General features: G+C 35.0%; 4 protein-coding genes across 8 annotated transcripts; 2 read left to right on the top strand and 2 right to left on the bottom strand.

Moving 5' to 3' along the window:
• Positions 1–104: 104 nt before the first annotated feature.
• On the bottom strand, positions 105–2,271 carry Gbeta5 (guanine nucleotide-binding protein subunit beta-5). 4 transcript variants are annotated; one of them, XM_070664289.1, is made up of 6 exons: positions 1,891–2,271; positions 1,640–1,818; positions 1,416–1,552; positions 1,222–1,340; positions 756–1,113; positions 105–629 (listed from the first exon to the last, which is right to left on the bottom strand). In XM_070664289.1, exons 2-6 carry the CDS (start codon positions 1,743–1,745, stop codon positions 300–302), a joined length of 1,050 nt encoding a protein of 349 aa, XP_070520390.1. In that variant the 5' UTR covers positions 1,746–1,818; positions 1,891–2,271; the 3' UTR covers positions 105–299. The 4 variants fall into 4 exon arrangements, with proteins under 4 accessions (XP_070520390.1, XP_070520388.1, XP_070520391.1 ...); XM_070664287.1 differs by having other exon boundaries at positions 1,895–2,271; XM_070664290.1 differs by having other exon boundaries at positions 1,969–2,271.
• A 145-nt stretch (positions 2,272–2,416) lies between these two features.
• On the top strand, positions 2,417–5,649 carry Blw (ATP synthase subunit alpha blw, mitochondrial). Its single transcript, XM_070664283.1, has 8 exons — positions 2,417–2,596; positions 2,929–3,042; positions 3,199–3,548; positions 3,696–4,052; positions 4,360–4,741; positions 4,828–4,972; positions 5,057–5,174; positions 5,263–5,649. Exons 1-8 carry the CDS (start codon positions 2,531–2,533, stop codon positions 5,375–5,377), a joined length of 1,647 nt encoding a protein of 548 aa, XP_070520384.1. The 5' UTR covers positions 2,417–2,530; the 3' UTR covers positions 5,378–5,649.
• A 203-nt stretch (positions 5,650–5,852) lies between these two features.
• Elm (calcineurin like EF-hand protein 1 elm) lies at positions 5,853–8,091 on the bottom strand. Of its 2 annotated transcripts, XM_070664299.1 has the most exons (5): positions 7,955–8,091; positions 7,556–7,859; positions 7,146–7,409; positions 6,954–7,047; positions 5,853–6,879 (listed from the first exon to the last, which is right to left on the bottom strand). In XM_070664299.1, the coding sequence occupies exons 2-5, from the start codon at positions 7,620–7,622 to the stop codon at positions 6,735–6,737; spliced, it is 570 nt and encodes a 189-aa protein (XP_070520400.1). In that variant the 5' UTR covers positions 7,623–7,859; positions 7,955–8,091; the 3' UTR covers positions 5,853–6,734. The 2 variants fall into 2 exon arrangements, with proteins under 2 accessions (XP_070520400.1, XP_070520399.1); XM_070664298.1 differs by having other exon boundaries at positions 7,556–8,051.
• A 240-nt stretch (positions 8,092–8,331) lies between these two features.
• On the top strand, positions 8,332–14,341 carry Hip1 (Huntingtin interacting protein 1). The gene is made up of 18 exons (XM_070664282.1): positions 8,332–8,686; positions 8,859–9,075; positions 9,290–9,353; positions 9,467–9,824; positions 9,898–9,959; positions 10,043–10,317; positions 10,398–10,600; positions 10,690–10,828; positions 10,898–10,985; positions 11,095–11,183; positions 11,258–11,461; positions 11,542–11,722; positions 11,794–12,081; positions 12,240–12,481; positions 12,555–12,707; positions 12,835–12,935; positions 13,013–13,242; positions 13,322–14,341. Exons 2-18 carry the CDS (start codon positions 9,034–9,036, stop codon positions 13,483–13,485), a joined length of 2,883 nt encoding a protein of 960 aa, XP_070520383.1. The 5' UTR covers positions 8,332–8,686; positions 8,859–9,033; the 3' UTR covers positions 13,486–14,341.
• The last annotated feature ends 325 nt before the right edge of the window (positions 14,342–14,666 follow it).

The raw sequence follows: 14,666 nt of genomic DNA, 5'->3' as shown, positions 1-14,666 counted from the left end.
TTTCTTACGGGAAGAGTACTGCAGCGTCTGTGTGAGTTCATGCGTTGTGTAATCGTTGCACACACTCACGAACTCACACAAACTGTAGCAAAGCACGCTTACTATTAAATGCACAATTTAATTTTAATGTATTATACATACATTTGCTATTATGAAAACATGAATAACATACAAAAAGTATTCGAGAAAGGCAATAATTTAGAAATAAATAGAATAAAATATTAAATATTATCTATGTGCTGTCTAACAAGAATATTTCATATCTCAACAGATTTAAGAGAGTAACGGTAGTCACGAAGCTAAGCCCAAACTCGCAAAGTCGCATCCCAGCTTCCGGTAGACACGGCAGTACCGTCTGGAGAAACTCTTAAACATGAAACTCGATTTTCATGCCCATATAACAGTGCCACTCGTTGGCACTTTAAAGTATCCCACACATTTACTGTGTAATCATTGTATCCGGCAAAAAGCAATCGCCCACTGATACTAAGATCAACTGCATTTGCTCCAAATATTATACTTTCTTTTGCATATACTGCAACTTCTCTATCAGCACGTAGATCAAATAAACGACAAGTAGCATCGTCTGAGCCTGTTGCTACTGCATCACCACCTGGATGAAATCTTACCTGCACCACAAATATAATTAATATTAAATTAAATTAATATTATATTAAAAGAAAATAATGTCTACAAATTATAATAATAATTTTTTCACAAAGTATAAATAAATATATAATTTAGACATTACATACTGAATTAACATCAGACTGATGTCCTTCAAAACTTTGCACACACTGGCCACTGCGCATATCCCAAATCAAGACCAATTTATCACAACCACCAGATACAAATGTGTTTCCAGTTTCACTAGGTGCTAGATCAATAGACATGACATCACTGGAGTGTCCTTGAAAACTTTGTAATAATTGTCCACTCTCTACATCCCACAGACCACATGTGCTGTCTCCACTGCCAGTTAAAATCTGTTGATCACTGTTAGGAAATGCACAGCATGACATGTAAGATGTATGAGTGCCAACAGTTTTTTTATGTGCTGAAACATCATCTTCCAGACTTAATGGATATACTGTAACCTTGTTATCCAAGCCTCTGAAATATTTACATAAAAATAATATGTATAATAATGGTTTATCACAAATCTCTAGCCTTTGATTTTTTATAACAAACTTATTGTAATATATTATAATTAATATTTACCCGCATGCAACCAGAGTACCACTAGGACCATAAGCACATGCCATCACCCATCTAGTTGGCATACTAACGGCATGTTCTTTATTTGTAGTAAAAGCATCCCATATAATCATTCTTCCATCCTAAAAAAGTCAAGAAGAATTTATATTTTACATAATAACATGTGTAAAATAAAAATGTTTGAAAAAAAAATCTACCTGTGAAGAAGAAACAATATGACGTTTATCAGGAGACCAATCTGAACATAAAACTTTAGCCTGATGGCCTTTCAAAATACGTCTAGGTTTTACATTTATACAATTAATTACTTCAAGTCTGTCTGCTACACTAGCAACTGGAATAAAATGTAAGGGAAATGAGAGAAAAAAATGATAGTATTTTCATATAAATAACACTTTAAAGTAATTGTTTGTTAATTTACGTGTAATGTCATTTAACTTTTGTCGTTCATCTTCTAAGCGTATCTTTAAGCATTCCGCTTCTTTCGCCAGTTTCTCTATGTGCTCTAGCTCGGTTGCAGAGTCCATCTTACTTGCAGGACACTGATCAACTTCTTCACATGCAATGGAAAAATCTCACGAGTGGACAATCGGCCATACACTAAAATGACATGTACGTCAGAGTTGCAAGCATGTATGTACACATATGCGTTGGCTCAAATAATAAGTATACATGCATCTTTTTACGATAATGCCTCCAGATCATAAGTGATACATTTTACAATCACAGTAATAGGCAGTTAATTGTTACTTGATTAGAATTGTAAATGTAATTGCTAATTCCGTGATCTCATTTTTGCAAGCGAGACGAAACGGCGAGTCACAAATTTCTCGCCCTTGCTCTCTCTCGTTATGCGTTTGTTTTCGAGGGAAAAAGCCGTCCGTGGCCACACGCAGCGAACAAGAGGATAATCGATACGGCGAATCAACGCGAAACGAAATAACAGAGTACTTGGGTATTCGCGCCCGCGCCCGCGCCCGCGCCGGTGCAATGACGCACTTTTGCCAATAGTGGGTGCATCCAGGAACGCGATTGCGTTCCTGCTCAGGGTGCGAGAGCCATGCCATCGACTTCCTGCGCAATGGCAAGTGCGCATGAATAGAAAGAACCACGGTGGAGAGAAAAAGAGAGAGAGAGAGAGAGAGAGAGAGAGAGAGAGAGAGAGAGATTGAAGCAGCGCCAGCGCGACGGATTACGACGGACGTTCTTCTACTGATCTTCTCGCTACTGCTCGCTACTCGGCTACTTTGCCCATCTCGAATCGACCGATCATCATCCTCGCGTTTAAGCTGTAGGCTGGCTGTTGTAGAAAATGGCGCTTCTGTCCCTACGTTTGGCTTCATCTCTGGTTAGGCACCTGCCGAACACCACGGTTCAGGTAATTAAGAAGAGGCGGTTTTTTTTTACCATTCAGCGGTCGCCGATAGAGTTTGCATGCTTCGTGAAACTTATATTTTCCATTTTATCAAAGCCGACCCGTGCTGGAGGTTTGTACCAATTTTCGCTTTCGCTCACGCGATGGTCGTAGGAGAGAAATAAAGAGAGCATGCCAACTCTCAAGCCACTTATGGCAATATTTGTGCACCTCTAGTGATGTATATGTGTAATGTATTATGTAAAGAGTATTGAGGCAGCGAGTTATGTAATAAGATTTTCGGTCGACTATTTGATCACAATTATGTATGTACATGTGTACCCTTTGCGTTTTAGATTAATTGGCCTGCAACTGCTATAGCCTCCCGTAAATATCATGTCTCCTGCAGTCGCCGTTCGGCAGAAATTTCTGCTATTCTGGAAGAACGTATTCTTGGATCTGCACCAAAGGTAAACCAACCTCTTCAAGAAAAGTTTACTATTCAATATTTGAATCATTTCAATATCACAATTTTTTAATATCTTTAGCAATTTTAGATCTGTACCCTTACCAGTTAAAAAGATATTTAAATTAAACATTTAAATAGAATGTGTTTTTTTTTTTAGGCTAATCTTGAAGAAACTGGCAGAGTACTCAGCATTGGAGATGGTATTGCGCGTGTATATGGACTGAAGAATATTCAAGCTGATGAGATGGTAGAGTTTAGTTCAGGCTTGAAGGGCATGGCATTGAATTTGGAACCTGACAATGTAGGTGTTGTTGTATTTGGTAATGACAGACACATTAAGGAAGGGGATATTGTCAAACGTACTGGTGCAATTGTTGATGTTCCTGTTGGTGAAGAATTGTTGGGTCGCGTTGTGGATGCTTTGGGTAATCCTATTGATGGTAAAGGCCCTCTAAATAGCAAATTAAGATTTCGTATTGGAACAAAAGCTCCAGGCATTATCCCTAGGTAATTCATAACAATATATAATTTTTATTTAATCTGAAAAAAAAGTATTAATTTTTTTTCTTTTTTCTAAATAAGAAATTAAATAATAATTATACATTTAACACATACATAATATTAAACTACTTTCAATTATCTTTTGGATAACAGAGTGTCAGTTAGGGAACCTATGCAAACTGGAATCAAAGCTGTGGATTCTTTAGTGCCTATTGGTCGTGGTCAACGTGAATTGATAATTGGAGATCGACAAACTGGAAAAACTGCTCTTGCTATTGATACTATTATCAATCAAAAACGTTTCAATGACGGTGGGGAAGAGAAAAAGAAATTGTATTGCATTTATGTTGCTATTGGTCAGAAGAGATCCACTGTGGCACAAATTGTAAAACGTTTAACAGATAGCGGCGCTATCAATTACACTATTATTGTATCTGCCACTGCCTCTGATGCAGCTCCTCTTCAATACTTGGCCCCATACTCTGGATGTGCTATGGGAGAATTTTTCAGGTAAATATTAAATTAAAAACACGATTGCAGGGTGCATTCCAACTTTGTGAATCTAATTTTCTACATTAGTTTTATAACAATTACATATATTTTATTGAAGGAGTTATATCTTATTTTTTTCTCTAAATAATTAAATTATTTGGCATATACTGTATTACTCATACTGTATTACTCCTTTAGTTATTTTCTATTTAAAATAAGGTTTTTATTCTTTTAAAAAATATATACGTTTTAACATACATTTTATAAAGACGTATATTAAATTTATATTTACAAATTCACAAAACATGTTATTATTATTTTACAGAGATAATGGAAAACATGCTCTAATTATTTATGACGATTTGTCAAAGCAAGCCGTTGCCTACCGACAAATGTCGTTGCTGCTCAGAAGACCACCGGGTCGTGAAGCCTACCCTGGCGATGTATTTTATCTTCATTCTCGTTTGCTTGAAAGAGCTGCTAAAATGAACGAAAACTTAGGTGGCGGATCATTGACCGCTTTACCTGTTATTGAAACACAAGCTGGTGATGTATCCGCTTACATCCCGACTAATGTTATTTCTATTACCGACGGACAAATCTTTTTGGAAACTGAATTATTCTACAAAGGTATTCGCCCTGCCATCAATGTTGGTTTATCTGTATCGCGTGTCGGATCTGCCGCTCAAACCAAGGCCATGAAGCAGGTCCTGTAAAATCTTGAAGCATTTAATACAAAGATATTTGTAACATTAATATAAAATATAAGTATTTATGGTACTCAATTATGCAGGTTGCTGGTTCTATGAAATTGGAATTGGCTCAATATCGTGAAGTAGCAGCTTTTGCACAGTTTGGTTCAGATTTGGATGCTGCGACCCAACAATTGCTGAATCGCGGCGTGAGATTAACTGAACTTCTTAAACAGGGACAATACGGTAAAATTGTTATAATTTTAATATTTATAATAATCTGAATGTAAGTCGATTTACAGTGTTTAATATCTGATACTCTGTTTTTAGTACCTATGGCTATTGAAGAACAGGTAGCAGTCATATACTGCGGTGTACGTGGTTATCTTGATAAAATGGATCCAACAAAGATCACTAGCTTCGAAAAAGAATTCCTTGCACACATTAGGTAATTATGTAATATATTTTTAATAATTTACACGTAATTTACCATTATAAATACATATATGTTTTATTTCACTTTTTTTTTTTTTTAGGTCTACTCAACAGGATCTTCTTGCTACAATCGCAAAAGAAAATTTAATTAGCGAAGCGTCAGATGCGAAATTGAAGAAAGTAGTTACCGATTTCCTCTCATCCTTCTCAGCATAGAGTATGGTCATCGAATGTCATTTTAATGCGAGTTAACATAGATAATTAAAGAAGATAAAGTGTTCTGGAAAATTTTCCTGCTGCTAACGTGCGTTAATGTACCGATATTACGCATTTCTATACAAGTGTTACTATTATAATGTAATTATGTATAATATCTGTACATTAAAAATAATACTGCGGCAATTCCATATATAACGTGTAAACTCGATAGCCATCTATAATATATTGATACAAAAAATCGGTCTTTAATAAAAATGCTCTATTTTAAATATGCATTCTTCCCAATATAATTATAAAAATAATAAGTAACTATATAAACTGAAAGATTCTGATTTTCAAAGAAGTAATACAACTTTTTCTTTTCTTTTCTAAAATAAAATAGATTTACATATTCTACTTTTGACACAAGCAATTGAATCGAAATTAGAAACCTGATTTTTTCTTTTTTTATTACATAAATATTAAATCTATATTTCATATAAAAACCCATATATATTTTAATTCGTGTATATACATTTATTTACATTTTTTTTTCATTCACAAATCTTACATAAAGATCGACCAAAAGAGATTTATATTATACATTATAATCATTATGTAAATCTCGCTCAATTTCATTTACAAATATTCTTTCCTTTAATTTAATTACATATGTACTTACATCTGGACATTTATATGTTGCACAATTATACAGGATGTCTGGTCTCGCACGTTACTTCCGAAATAATAATATGTTCCGTTAAATTAATCGCCAATGTAATTAATTGGACTCGATGTAAACCGAAAAGCAGATATAGAATTTTTTTGCGGCGAGCGGCGACGGCGGCTGGTGTACGTGACTTCCCTCTCTTTCGGCCGCCGAGTGCGGGGAGGGGTAGGAGGCCGCGTTCTCCCTCAGTCCTCTGTGACCTGCGCTCTGCGACACACGTACGCACGTGCTTTGTGTGAGACTCGATGCACACCACGCCAAGGTCACGTACGCACGTGCTTTGTGTGAGACTCCACGCACTCCACGCCAAGATCACATACGCTAGCCGCCGTCGCAGCACCACGAACACCATTCCTGACGGTGAATGTACCTCATTTTGTAAAATTAGTAACCGTTGTCGAAATGAAAAACAGGCGACGGCGCCATTTGCAGTGATTTGCCTGTCGCGCTTACTCCTTCACCGCGTTCTTGTAGCTCTTACGATAGACATTTTTATTTTTATTTCAACAACGGTATAAATTTTACAAAATCTCGGGAATGACATGTGAGACCAGACACCCCGTATAACTGTAAAAATGTATTATGCAATTGTCCAACTTTTACTTATTAAGTATACATTATATTTTATATAAACCAATGATCAATTTAACTAAGAAATCTTATAGACATTTTCTGCTCAACATCTGTACGTTCTAATGCTTTGCAGAATTCTTCAAACGATATCATACCATCGCCATTTTCATCAGCTTCAACTATAGTTCGTTCAGCAATACTAGTTAATTGTTCTTCACTAAAATAAATGTTATTCAATAACGTTGATTTTATTTAAACATAGAAAACAAATATAAAGCAATTTAGTCTCACCTGATGTTGGCACCAACCATCATGTGCAAAATAGCAAGCAATTCATCTTTTGATATCAGATCATCATTATCTAAATCATACATTTTAAATGCAACTGAAAGAAACGTTTAAAAATAAGTGTTTGATATATTTAATAAATTTAATATGTTGATCTTATCACCATTGTGTTAAATTATATTCAGAAATATTTACATTTCAACTTTTGCTGTCTAGAATTCAATCGATTGGGACTATTTTTCTTGATAGGCCTAAAATGTGCCAGGACCTGCATAAATTGCAGAAAGTTTACCCGATCATTCCCACTTTCTTCAAAGAAAGCGTTCACTATTCTTTCGCCAAGAGGGTTTATTGCCAATTCTGGAATTCTCAGAAAGTCTTCTCGACTGAGTGTTCCACAATCCCCACGGTCCAAGCTGGTGAAGCGACTATATAAACGTTCGATTTGATTTGGAGTGACTGTAATAAAGAATATTAATAATAAAACCAGCCATCTTGTTAAAAACTGCTCGAATAGTTGACAGAATTGTCAAAATAAATTAATGCCCGCAAAAAAAAAAAAAAATATTTTATGCGGAATGAATAAAGACAATATGGATACTTGCAGCCAGTAGCATTCTGTATCTGTGCTATTTCATCTTCGCGTAGAAGAAGGCTCGACCTGTTACCCATTTTGCGACGGCGATGATTGAAATTCAAATAGGATCACGGACTTGGTTGAATGGAATACACCGAAAGATATTCACATAGCACGGACAAACGTGGACGTGGCAATTACGCGACGATCAGCGACGATCAATGATCAATCATATGACTGTTGACTGCATATGACTGCCAAGTACGGTGGATGAGACTTTGAACAGCACTAATCAATCGGCACTGGCAGACATCCGGTTCTGCTAATTCATCCTTGCAATTGAAAATTTCACGGTCATGTTGCAGAGTAGGATGTGAAATAATATGAAATATATTATTACTCGATAAAAACTTAGTCATATACTGACGTGCGATAATTCGTCGTTTTTCTTCTTGTTGATTTGTACCACCTAAAGTCGGGCAAGTCTGATACGATCAGAGGCAGAATGTAGAGGACGCTAACATAGCGCTCCGGAAGTTTTAAAATCAAAGGCTTGCAAAATTACTTAAAAAAAAGGGAAAAGAGCATCATGTTATCCAGTCCGGGTACTTAAAAAATAAAATTTTGTTAACATAAACGAGAATTAAGGGAATAGAATAGAATAAAATAGAAGTAAAAAAGAAAGCTCTTCATTGGTTTATAATCGGTGATTTGGTCGTGTGAACCAATCAGGATACGTCTCGTATACGATCCAGGATGAAAAATCGTGTCGTGTGCCGTAAGCTTTATGTGACTATAGTCCCCTGTCAAGTGTCAGTGGTAGGCTATCACCCCAGTGCTGTGTACGTTGGTGCACGTCGTTTCGTCCATCGTTCACTCCTGGCCGTCGCTGACGTGTGCGGAAAAAAAAAGATAAAGAAATTTGAAGAGAGGAGAGTTGTCGGCACCGTCTGATCTGCTCGCATGACAGTGACACCGACGACGTCTACGGGTGGAGCGGAATCGCACGCGGAATGACGCGGCTGTCACATTCGTGAACGAACAGCCGACCGGTACCGTCCGCGCGAACATGTCCTCGCAGTCCCGGCGAAAGGATCGTGTGCAGAGAAGGACCGTCTTGAGCGCGGAATCCGCGCCTGTATCCTTACCGTGGCTTCAGGTAACGCCCGCCCTGAGGTCAAGCAACTCGGCAGGGGGGGGGTCCCTCCTCCCCGCTCGGCCGGCTATGCTCCGAGTACCGAGTCTTCCTCCCCTTTACGACAACGCGCGAGAAGCGGCTCCTCTCGTGCTCACGATTATTCGAATTAACCGATGACATTTTCTGATTTCAGTTTCGCAGATAATATACGTCGACGTACGTTGCGGCCTGCGTTTGCCGGAAGGCAACCTGCGAATTGACAAACGACATCCGTTCTTGCGTACGCCTTGATATCGGCGTTTATCGTCCTCACGCCTTTGCATCTCTTTTCCTTTTTCTCGCCTCTGTGAATTTATTATGGTATCATCATGACCACAATACCGCTGACTGATAAACAGCTTCATCAACTGGTGAGTCAAGAGATCGCGCCATATATGTTGGAATATTACAATTATCTTATATCCTGAGTGAGTAGGGAATTATCCGGACGGCACCGAGCGTCCCTTTAAAAAGAAGATTTAAAAAAAAAAGTTAATAGGAAAATGTTGCTTAGATATTTTGATGATGATGTTTGAGTTAGTAATCTTTTTTTAATTTAATTGTACAGTTGTGTATTTCTTGCAGAGCATTAGCATTGGAAAGGCTGTAAATCCAACAGAAACGCCAGTTAAGGAGAAACATGTCCGAAGTATCCTTTTTTAGTTCTACATTTAATAATGCTGACATTTGTTAAAAATTATTATTAAAAAAAACGTACAATAAAAAAAAAATAAATAAATAAATTTCCTTATAAGTAAATAGGTGCCATTATTGGAACGTATCGTGAGAAAAGCGGTTGCATCTTCTGGACATATATGCTGAGACAACCATTGCAAGAGAATCAGATTGTTGCATGGAAATTTTGTCATGTATTGCACAAAGTATTGCGCGAGGGACATCCTCGGGTTATCGTTGATTCTCAGCGGTATCGCGGCAAGTTGGAGGACATTGGAAAACTTTGGCAACATTTAAGAGAAGGCTACGGTCGTCTTATACAATTATACACGAGACTGTTGATAACTAAATTAGATTTCCATAAACGGAATCCACGCTTTGCTGGAAATTTGCAAGTAACAGCAGAAGAGCTCGAAGCGATTGGAGAAAATGATATTAATATATAGTGAGTGACATTTTTCTCGTATTTTTATCGTTATATAATACGACATATTTATATAATTTATTTTTTGTTTTAGCTTTCAGATGTCTGTTGAAATGTTCGATTATATGGATGATATTTTGAATTTACAACATGCAGGTATATCGAAATGCTGAATTTATTTGAGATATAAATTTTCTACATAGAGCAATTTGTTTATTGAGTTCTGTATGTAATTGCAGTTTTTGGTTCTTTGGATTTATCGCGCTCCAACTCGATGACGCCATGCGGGCAGTGTCGACTCGCACCTTTAATTCCTTGTATCCAGGACGCCTCCAAGTTGTATGATTGCTGTGTAAAAATTCTATTCAAACTCCATGGCGCTCTTCCAGCGGACACGTTGACCGGTCACCGCGATAGATTTTCAAAACAATTTCACGAGTTGAAGAGCTTTTATAATACTATTAAACATATGCAATATTTTAAACATTTGATAGCAATTCCGTCGTTACCTGAGGTAAGTTTTAACGAATAATTTATGTACTATAAAATGTAGAAAATTTATATTATATTATATTTTTTGTATGTATGTTTTAGAAGCCACCCAATTTTTTAATACAAGCCGAGTTGAGATCTTATGTTACACCGGTAGTGGTACTTCCGCCCGAGGCAACTATAGATTCCGAAACTGCTATAGAAAACCTTATTGATACATCTGATACAGGATCGTTAACCGGAGATCAACTAGATTCTGTGAATACTCGAAATGGCTCGATATCACCTGATGCACTTGCAGAGAGGTATAATATTTGTTTTCCTAGCTGAAAAACGAACGAAATAATGATAATTTTTATATAAGAAGAGTATTTACAAGTACTTACTTTATCAGAGATAGTCTTATCGATCATCTGTATCAAGAAAACGTTCGTCAGAGGCAAGAAGTAAATCATTTGTTAATGGATCATCAACAGATAGTTGCGGATTTTAGAAATCGCGTTCTAGAATTGGAATCAACTCTTTCTACTAAGGTAAGCGTTTATCTTGCATTTCGTGTTAATTTTACAGTTTTGCAAATTTACATTGTATAAATATTCTAGAGTAACGAAATCGTTACGGAAAAGCAAACTTGTCAGAAAATAATGAAGGAAAACACAGCTACGTTAGCAAAAGTTCAAGAAATAGAAGGTTGGTGTAAATTAATTTTTAATTTTTAATTATATAATTGCGCTATTACAATTGAAAATTGTGTGTGCTTTTAAACAATTAATAATTTGTTTTTATTAAAATTTTTAAGAAAAAAATGAAGTCTTGGAAGAAAAGTTTAAGAAACTCAAAGATGTTTATTCAAAGTTAAGAGAAGAACATATCGGTTTAATCAGAAAGGTACGTACTTGAAATATTAATGATAATAAATATTTTCTATGTTCATTTATTTATAACATTATTGTGCACGAAAGAAAGCTGAACTCGATAAGGAACTGGGTGGAATAAAGATATTACGAGAGCAATCTGAACGTCGGACATTAAAAGCAGAAGAACGATTACAAGATTTGCTTCAAGGACAAGCATCGACAGAACGAGAAGCGCAGAGAGTAGCACAAGCGCGCGAAGATTTAGAAGAAGTAAGAAAGAAACTCGACGCTGTTCAAACTGAAAATCTGGTAAATTAAAATTTTATTCGATACGTTAATTTCCTCCAATATTTAATTATATTTTTACTGACATAATTCCTGCATTGTAGGCATTAATAGCAAAAATAGATTTTATAACATCCGAGAAAACAGCCTTAGAAGGAGATCTTCATGACTTATTGGTACAAAAGGAGGAACTAGATTTGCGGATAGTAAATTTAGATGCCGATGCCGAACGAACTCATAATCAAATAAAAACGGACGCTAATACCGCTTTATTTGATTTGTTATGTGAGTAAAGCGTAATTGAATATATATTTTTGATAAAGTTTGTACGGAATTATAAGAATTATTTGTTTCAGTGAACGCTATATCAGAAGCGGAATCTATTTTGCATCATGCGATGCACACGATCGATAATCCAGCTATATCGGCGCTTACTTGCACGCCCGATTATCTTGGGAGTTTACTAGAGCCGACAGAAAAGTCGTTTAATGATTTGGAAGAAGCATACAACAATTATATGAATGATACAACGAAAGGAAAAGCTTTAATTCGAGCAGCTATACATTGCGCGTACTTTCTGGCTCTGTATCTAATATATGCAAAATCCACTTCAAATACATCAACGGATATTGGTACAGCTGACAGTAAGTCTAAGATCGCATGATAAATTAATACTACAAGAACAATATTTCGAAAAAAAAACTAATATTTATCCATTAAACAATTTAAAATGGATTACGAAATATTCTGGAATGTAACAATTTTATTAACGTTTCCTGTAAAACTCGTCGTACACTTGTAGGATTTGCCGATGAATGCAAACAGTTAGGTTCCCAAAGTTTAATTATGTTGAGTTATATCAAAGAAAAATCCTCAATGACCGGTGCACAAATTGCAAATGTTATAAATCAATTACAAAAGATTTCGTCTCTCATAAGTACGTTATCGACTACTCAAAACAATGTGGAAATTGTCGGAACTTTAGTAGAAAACGAGTTGCAAAGTATGGATAAAGCTATAGAAGAAACTGTTGCAAAAATACAGGTACTTGAGAAAAATATAAGTCGAGAAGAGAGAATTTATGAGACCTTAATTTTTTATTTATTTATAATAATAGGATATGTTGGACAAATCTCGTGCAGCGGACTCGGGTGTAAAATTAAAAGTTAATGAGCAAATCTTGGATTCCTGTACGGATCTAATGAAATGCATAAGGAAATTAGTACAGAAGTCTCGTTTTCTACAAAGAGAAATTGTAGAACAAGGAAAGGTACGAAAGTTTCTTCCAATAATTTAGTGTTGCTAGTTGTATTATATTTTATCTATTAAAGAATAAATAATCAATTAAAATTAAAAAGGAATTATAATTTTAAAATCTTTTAACATTACTTTTGTAGGGAACTGTTTCTGCTACTGAGTTTTACAAGCGCAATCATCAATGGTCCGAAGGTCTTATCTCGGCGGCAAAAGCTATTGCTATGGGTGCAAATTTTTTACTGTAAGTCTAAGTATTAAAGAATCTAATAATTTTTTAACATAGTTATATATGTAATATACACATGCGTTTTACTATAGAGAAGCAGCGGATAAAGTTGTATTAGGCAATGGTAAATTTGAGCAGTTGGTTGTCGCTTCACAAGGAATAGCAGCATCGACCGCGCAATTGGTAGTTGCTAGTAGAGTCAAGGCTGATAGAAACAGTACCAATTTAACTGAACTCTCCAAAGCTTCAAGAGAAGTAACTCAAGCTACAGCGAACGTTGTAGCAACTGCTAAAAGCTGTAATCATCTTGTCGAGGAAAACGGTATATAATTTAAAAACATTAAGTTTATTATATCTAATCTTGCCATGTTGCTCAATATTTTTGTATATTAATTTTGCAGAAGATCTAGATATGTCTAACTTGAGTTTACACCAAGCTAAAAGGCTCGAAATGGAAGCGCAAGTGCGTATCTTAGAATTGGAACAGGCTCTTGAAACTGAGAGATTACGTCTCGCTGCTCTTCGACGTTATCATTATCAGCTTGATGGTGAGAACGAAGCGTAAGCAGAGTAGGGGTTTGAAGTTAGATTAAGAATATTCAATCAGCGCAAAAATTTTATGTAGATAAAAAATTTTAGCAATTATGTGAATTAGTCTCGACCCTGCTAACCATGATAGAGATCGATTTCTCATTATTAGAAACGAATCTTATTATTTCCTTTATTTTTTCAGCATTTATATATTAGTATTATGCATGTTTCAAAGATCAACGATATTTTTCCGCCGTATTTTAGATTAAATATATTTTATTGAATAATATTTAAACGCATCTTTCTCGGTTATATGTTAACGATTTATATAATTTTTTTTTTATTTTAATTATTACTTCAAAATCGTTTTCTACAACACTTGTTATTAGACAATGAGCGTTTATAAGATAAAGTAAGTTTAAATTTAATGAGCAATGAAATTCAAAATAATCTAACGTAAGTTTTTATTATATTTGGAGTAATTTTATAAGAGTGTTTTTTCCGAAAATTATAAATAACAAATATATACATATATATATATATATATATATATATATACATATATATATGTATATGAGGAGGAGGATGATTGTATGTTAAGTGACCAATACCTGAAACTAGAGATTTACAAAGTTTACTAACTTGTTAAATGTATGTGAAATATCTTTAGTCATGAATACATTATTGCATAATAATAATTATTATTATTATAATTATAATAATTTAGGTTAAAATGCAAGTTTTTATTCTGCTTCCCCAACGATTAATTTAATATTTTAGAAGATTTAATATGAGAAGGCGAAAAACTTAACATATAAAATTCCTCTAATAATTTTACCAAAGTTATTATTTTATAAACATAGTTTTCTCAATAAACCATCAAGAGAGAATGATATGTGTGCTATTGATTTTCATGCAAGTAACTATATTAATAACATTAATTTTGTGATTAGTTACATTGATATATTTCATCTTGACATCTACATATTTGACATCAGGCTGTTATTTGCATGAACAATAATTGTGAGGGAAAAAAAATTAAGTTTTGCGACAAAAGAGTAATATATAATATATTGTACCCATTTATTTATAAAGTATTTATATGATATGCGAATTTTAAATCATAAATCACAAATCTAGATTTATATTGTAAGATAATTACTGCGTCAGTAAAAAAAATCGTTTGTTAATCGGCCAAAGAGGAAACTGTCACGG

This window comes from Cardiocondyla obscurior, linkage group LG12 (genome assembly GCF_019399895.1).
Source record: "Cardiocondyla obscurior isolate alpha-2009 linkage group LG12, Cobs3.1, whole genome shotgun sequence".
Lineage (NCBI taxonomy): Eukaryota > Metazoa > Arthropoda > Insecta > Hymenoptera > Formicidae > Cardiocondyla > Cardiocondyla obscurior.
The sequence above is the reverse complement of the archived record's forward strand: the minus strand, read 5'-3'. Positions and strand labels throughout refer to the sequence as shown.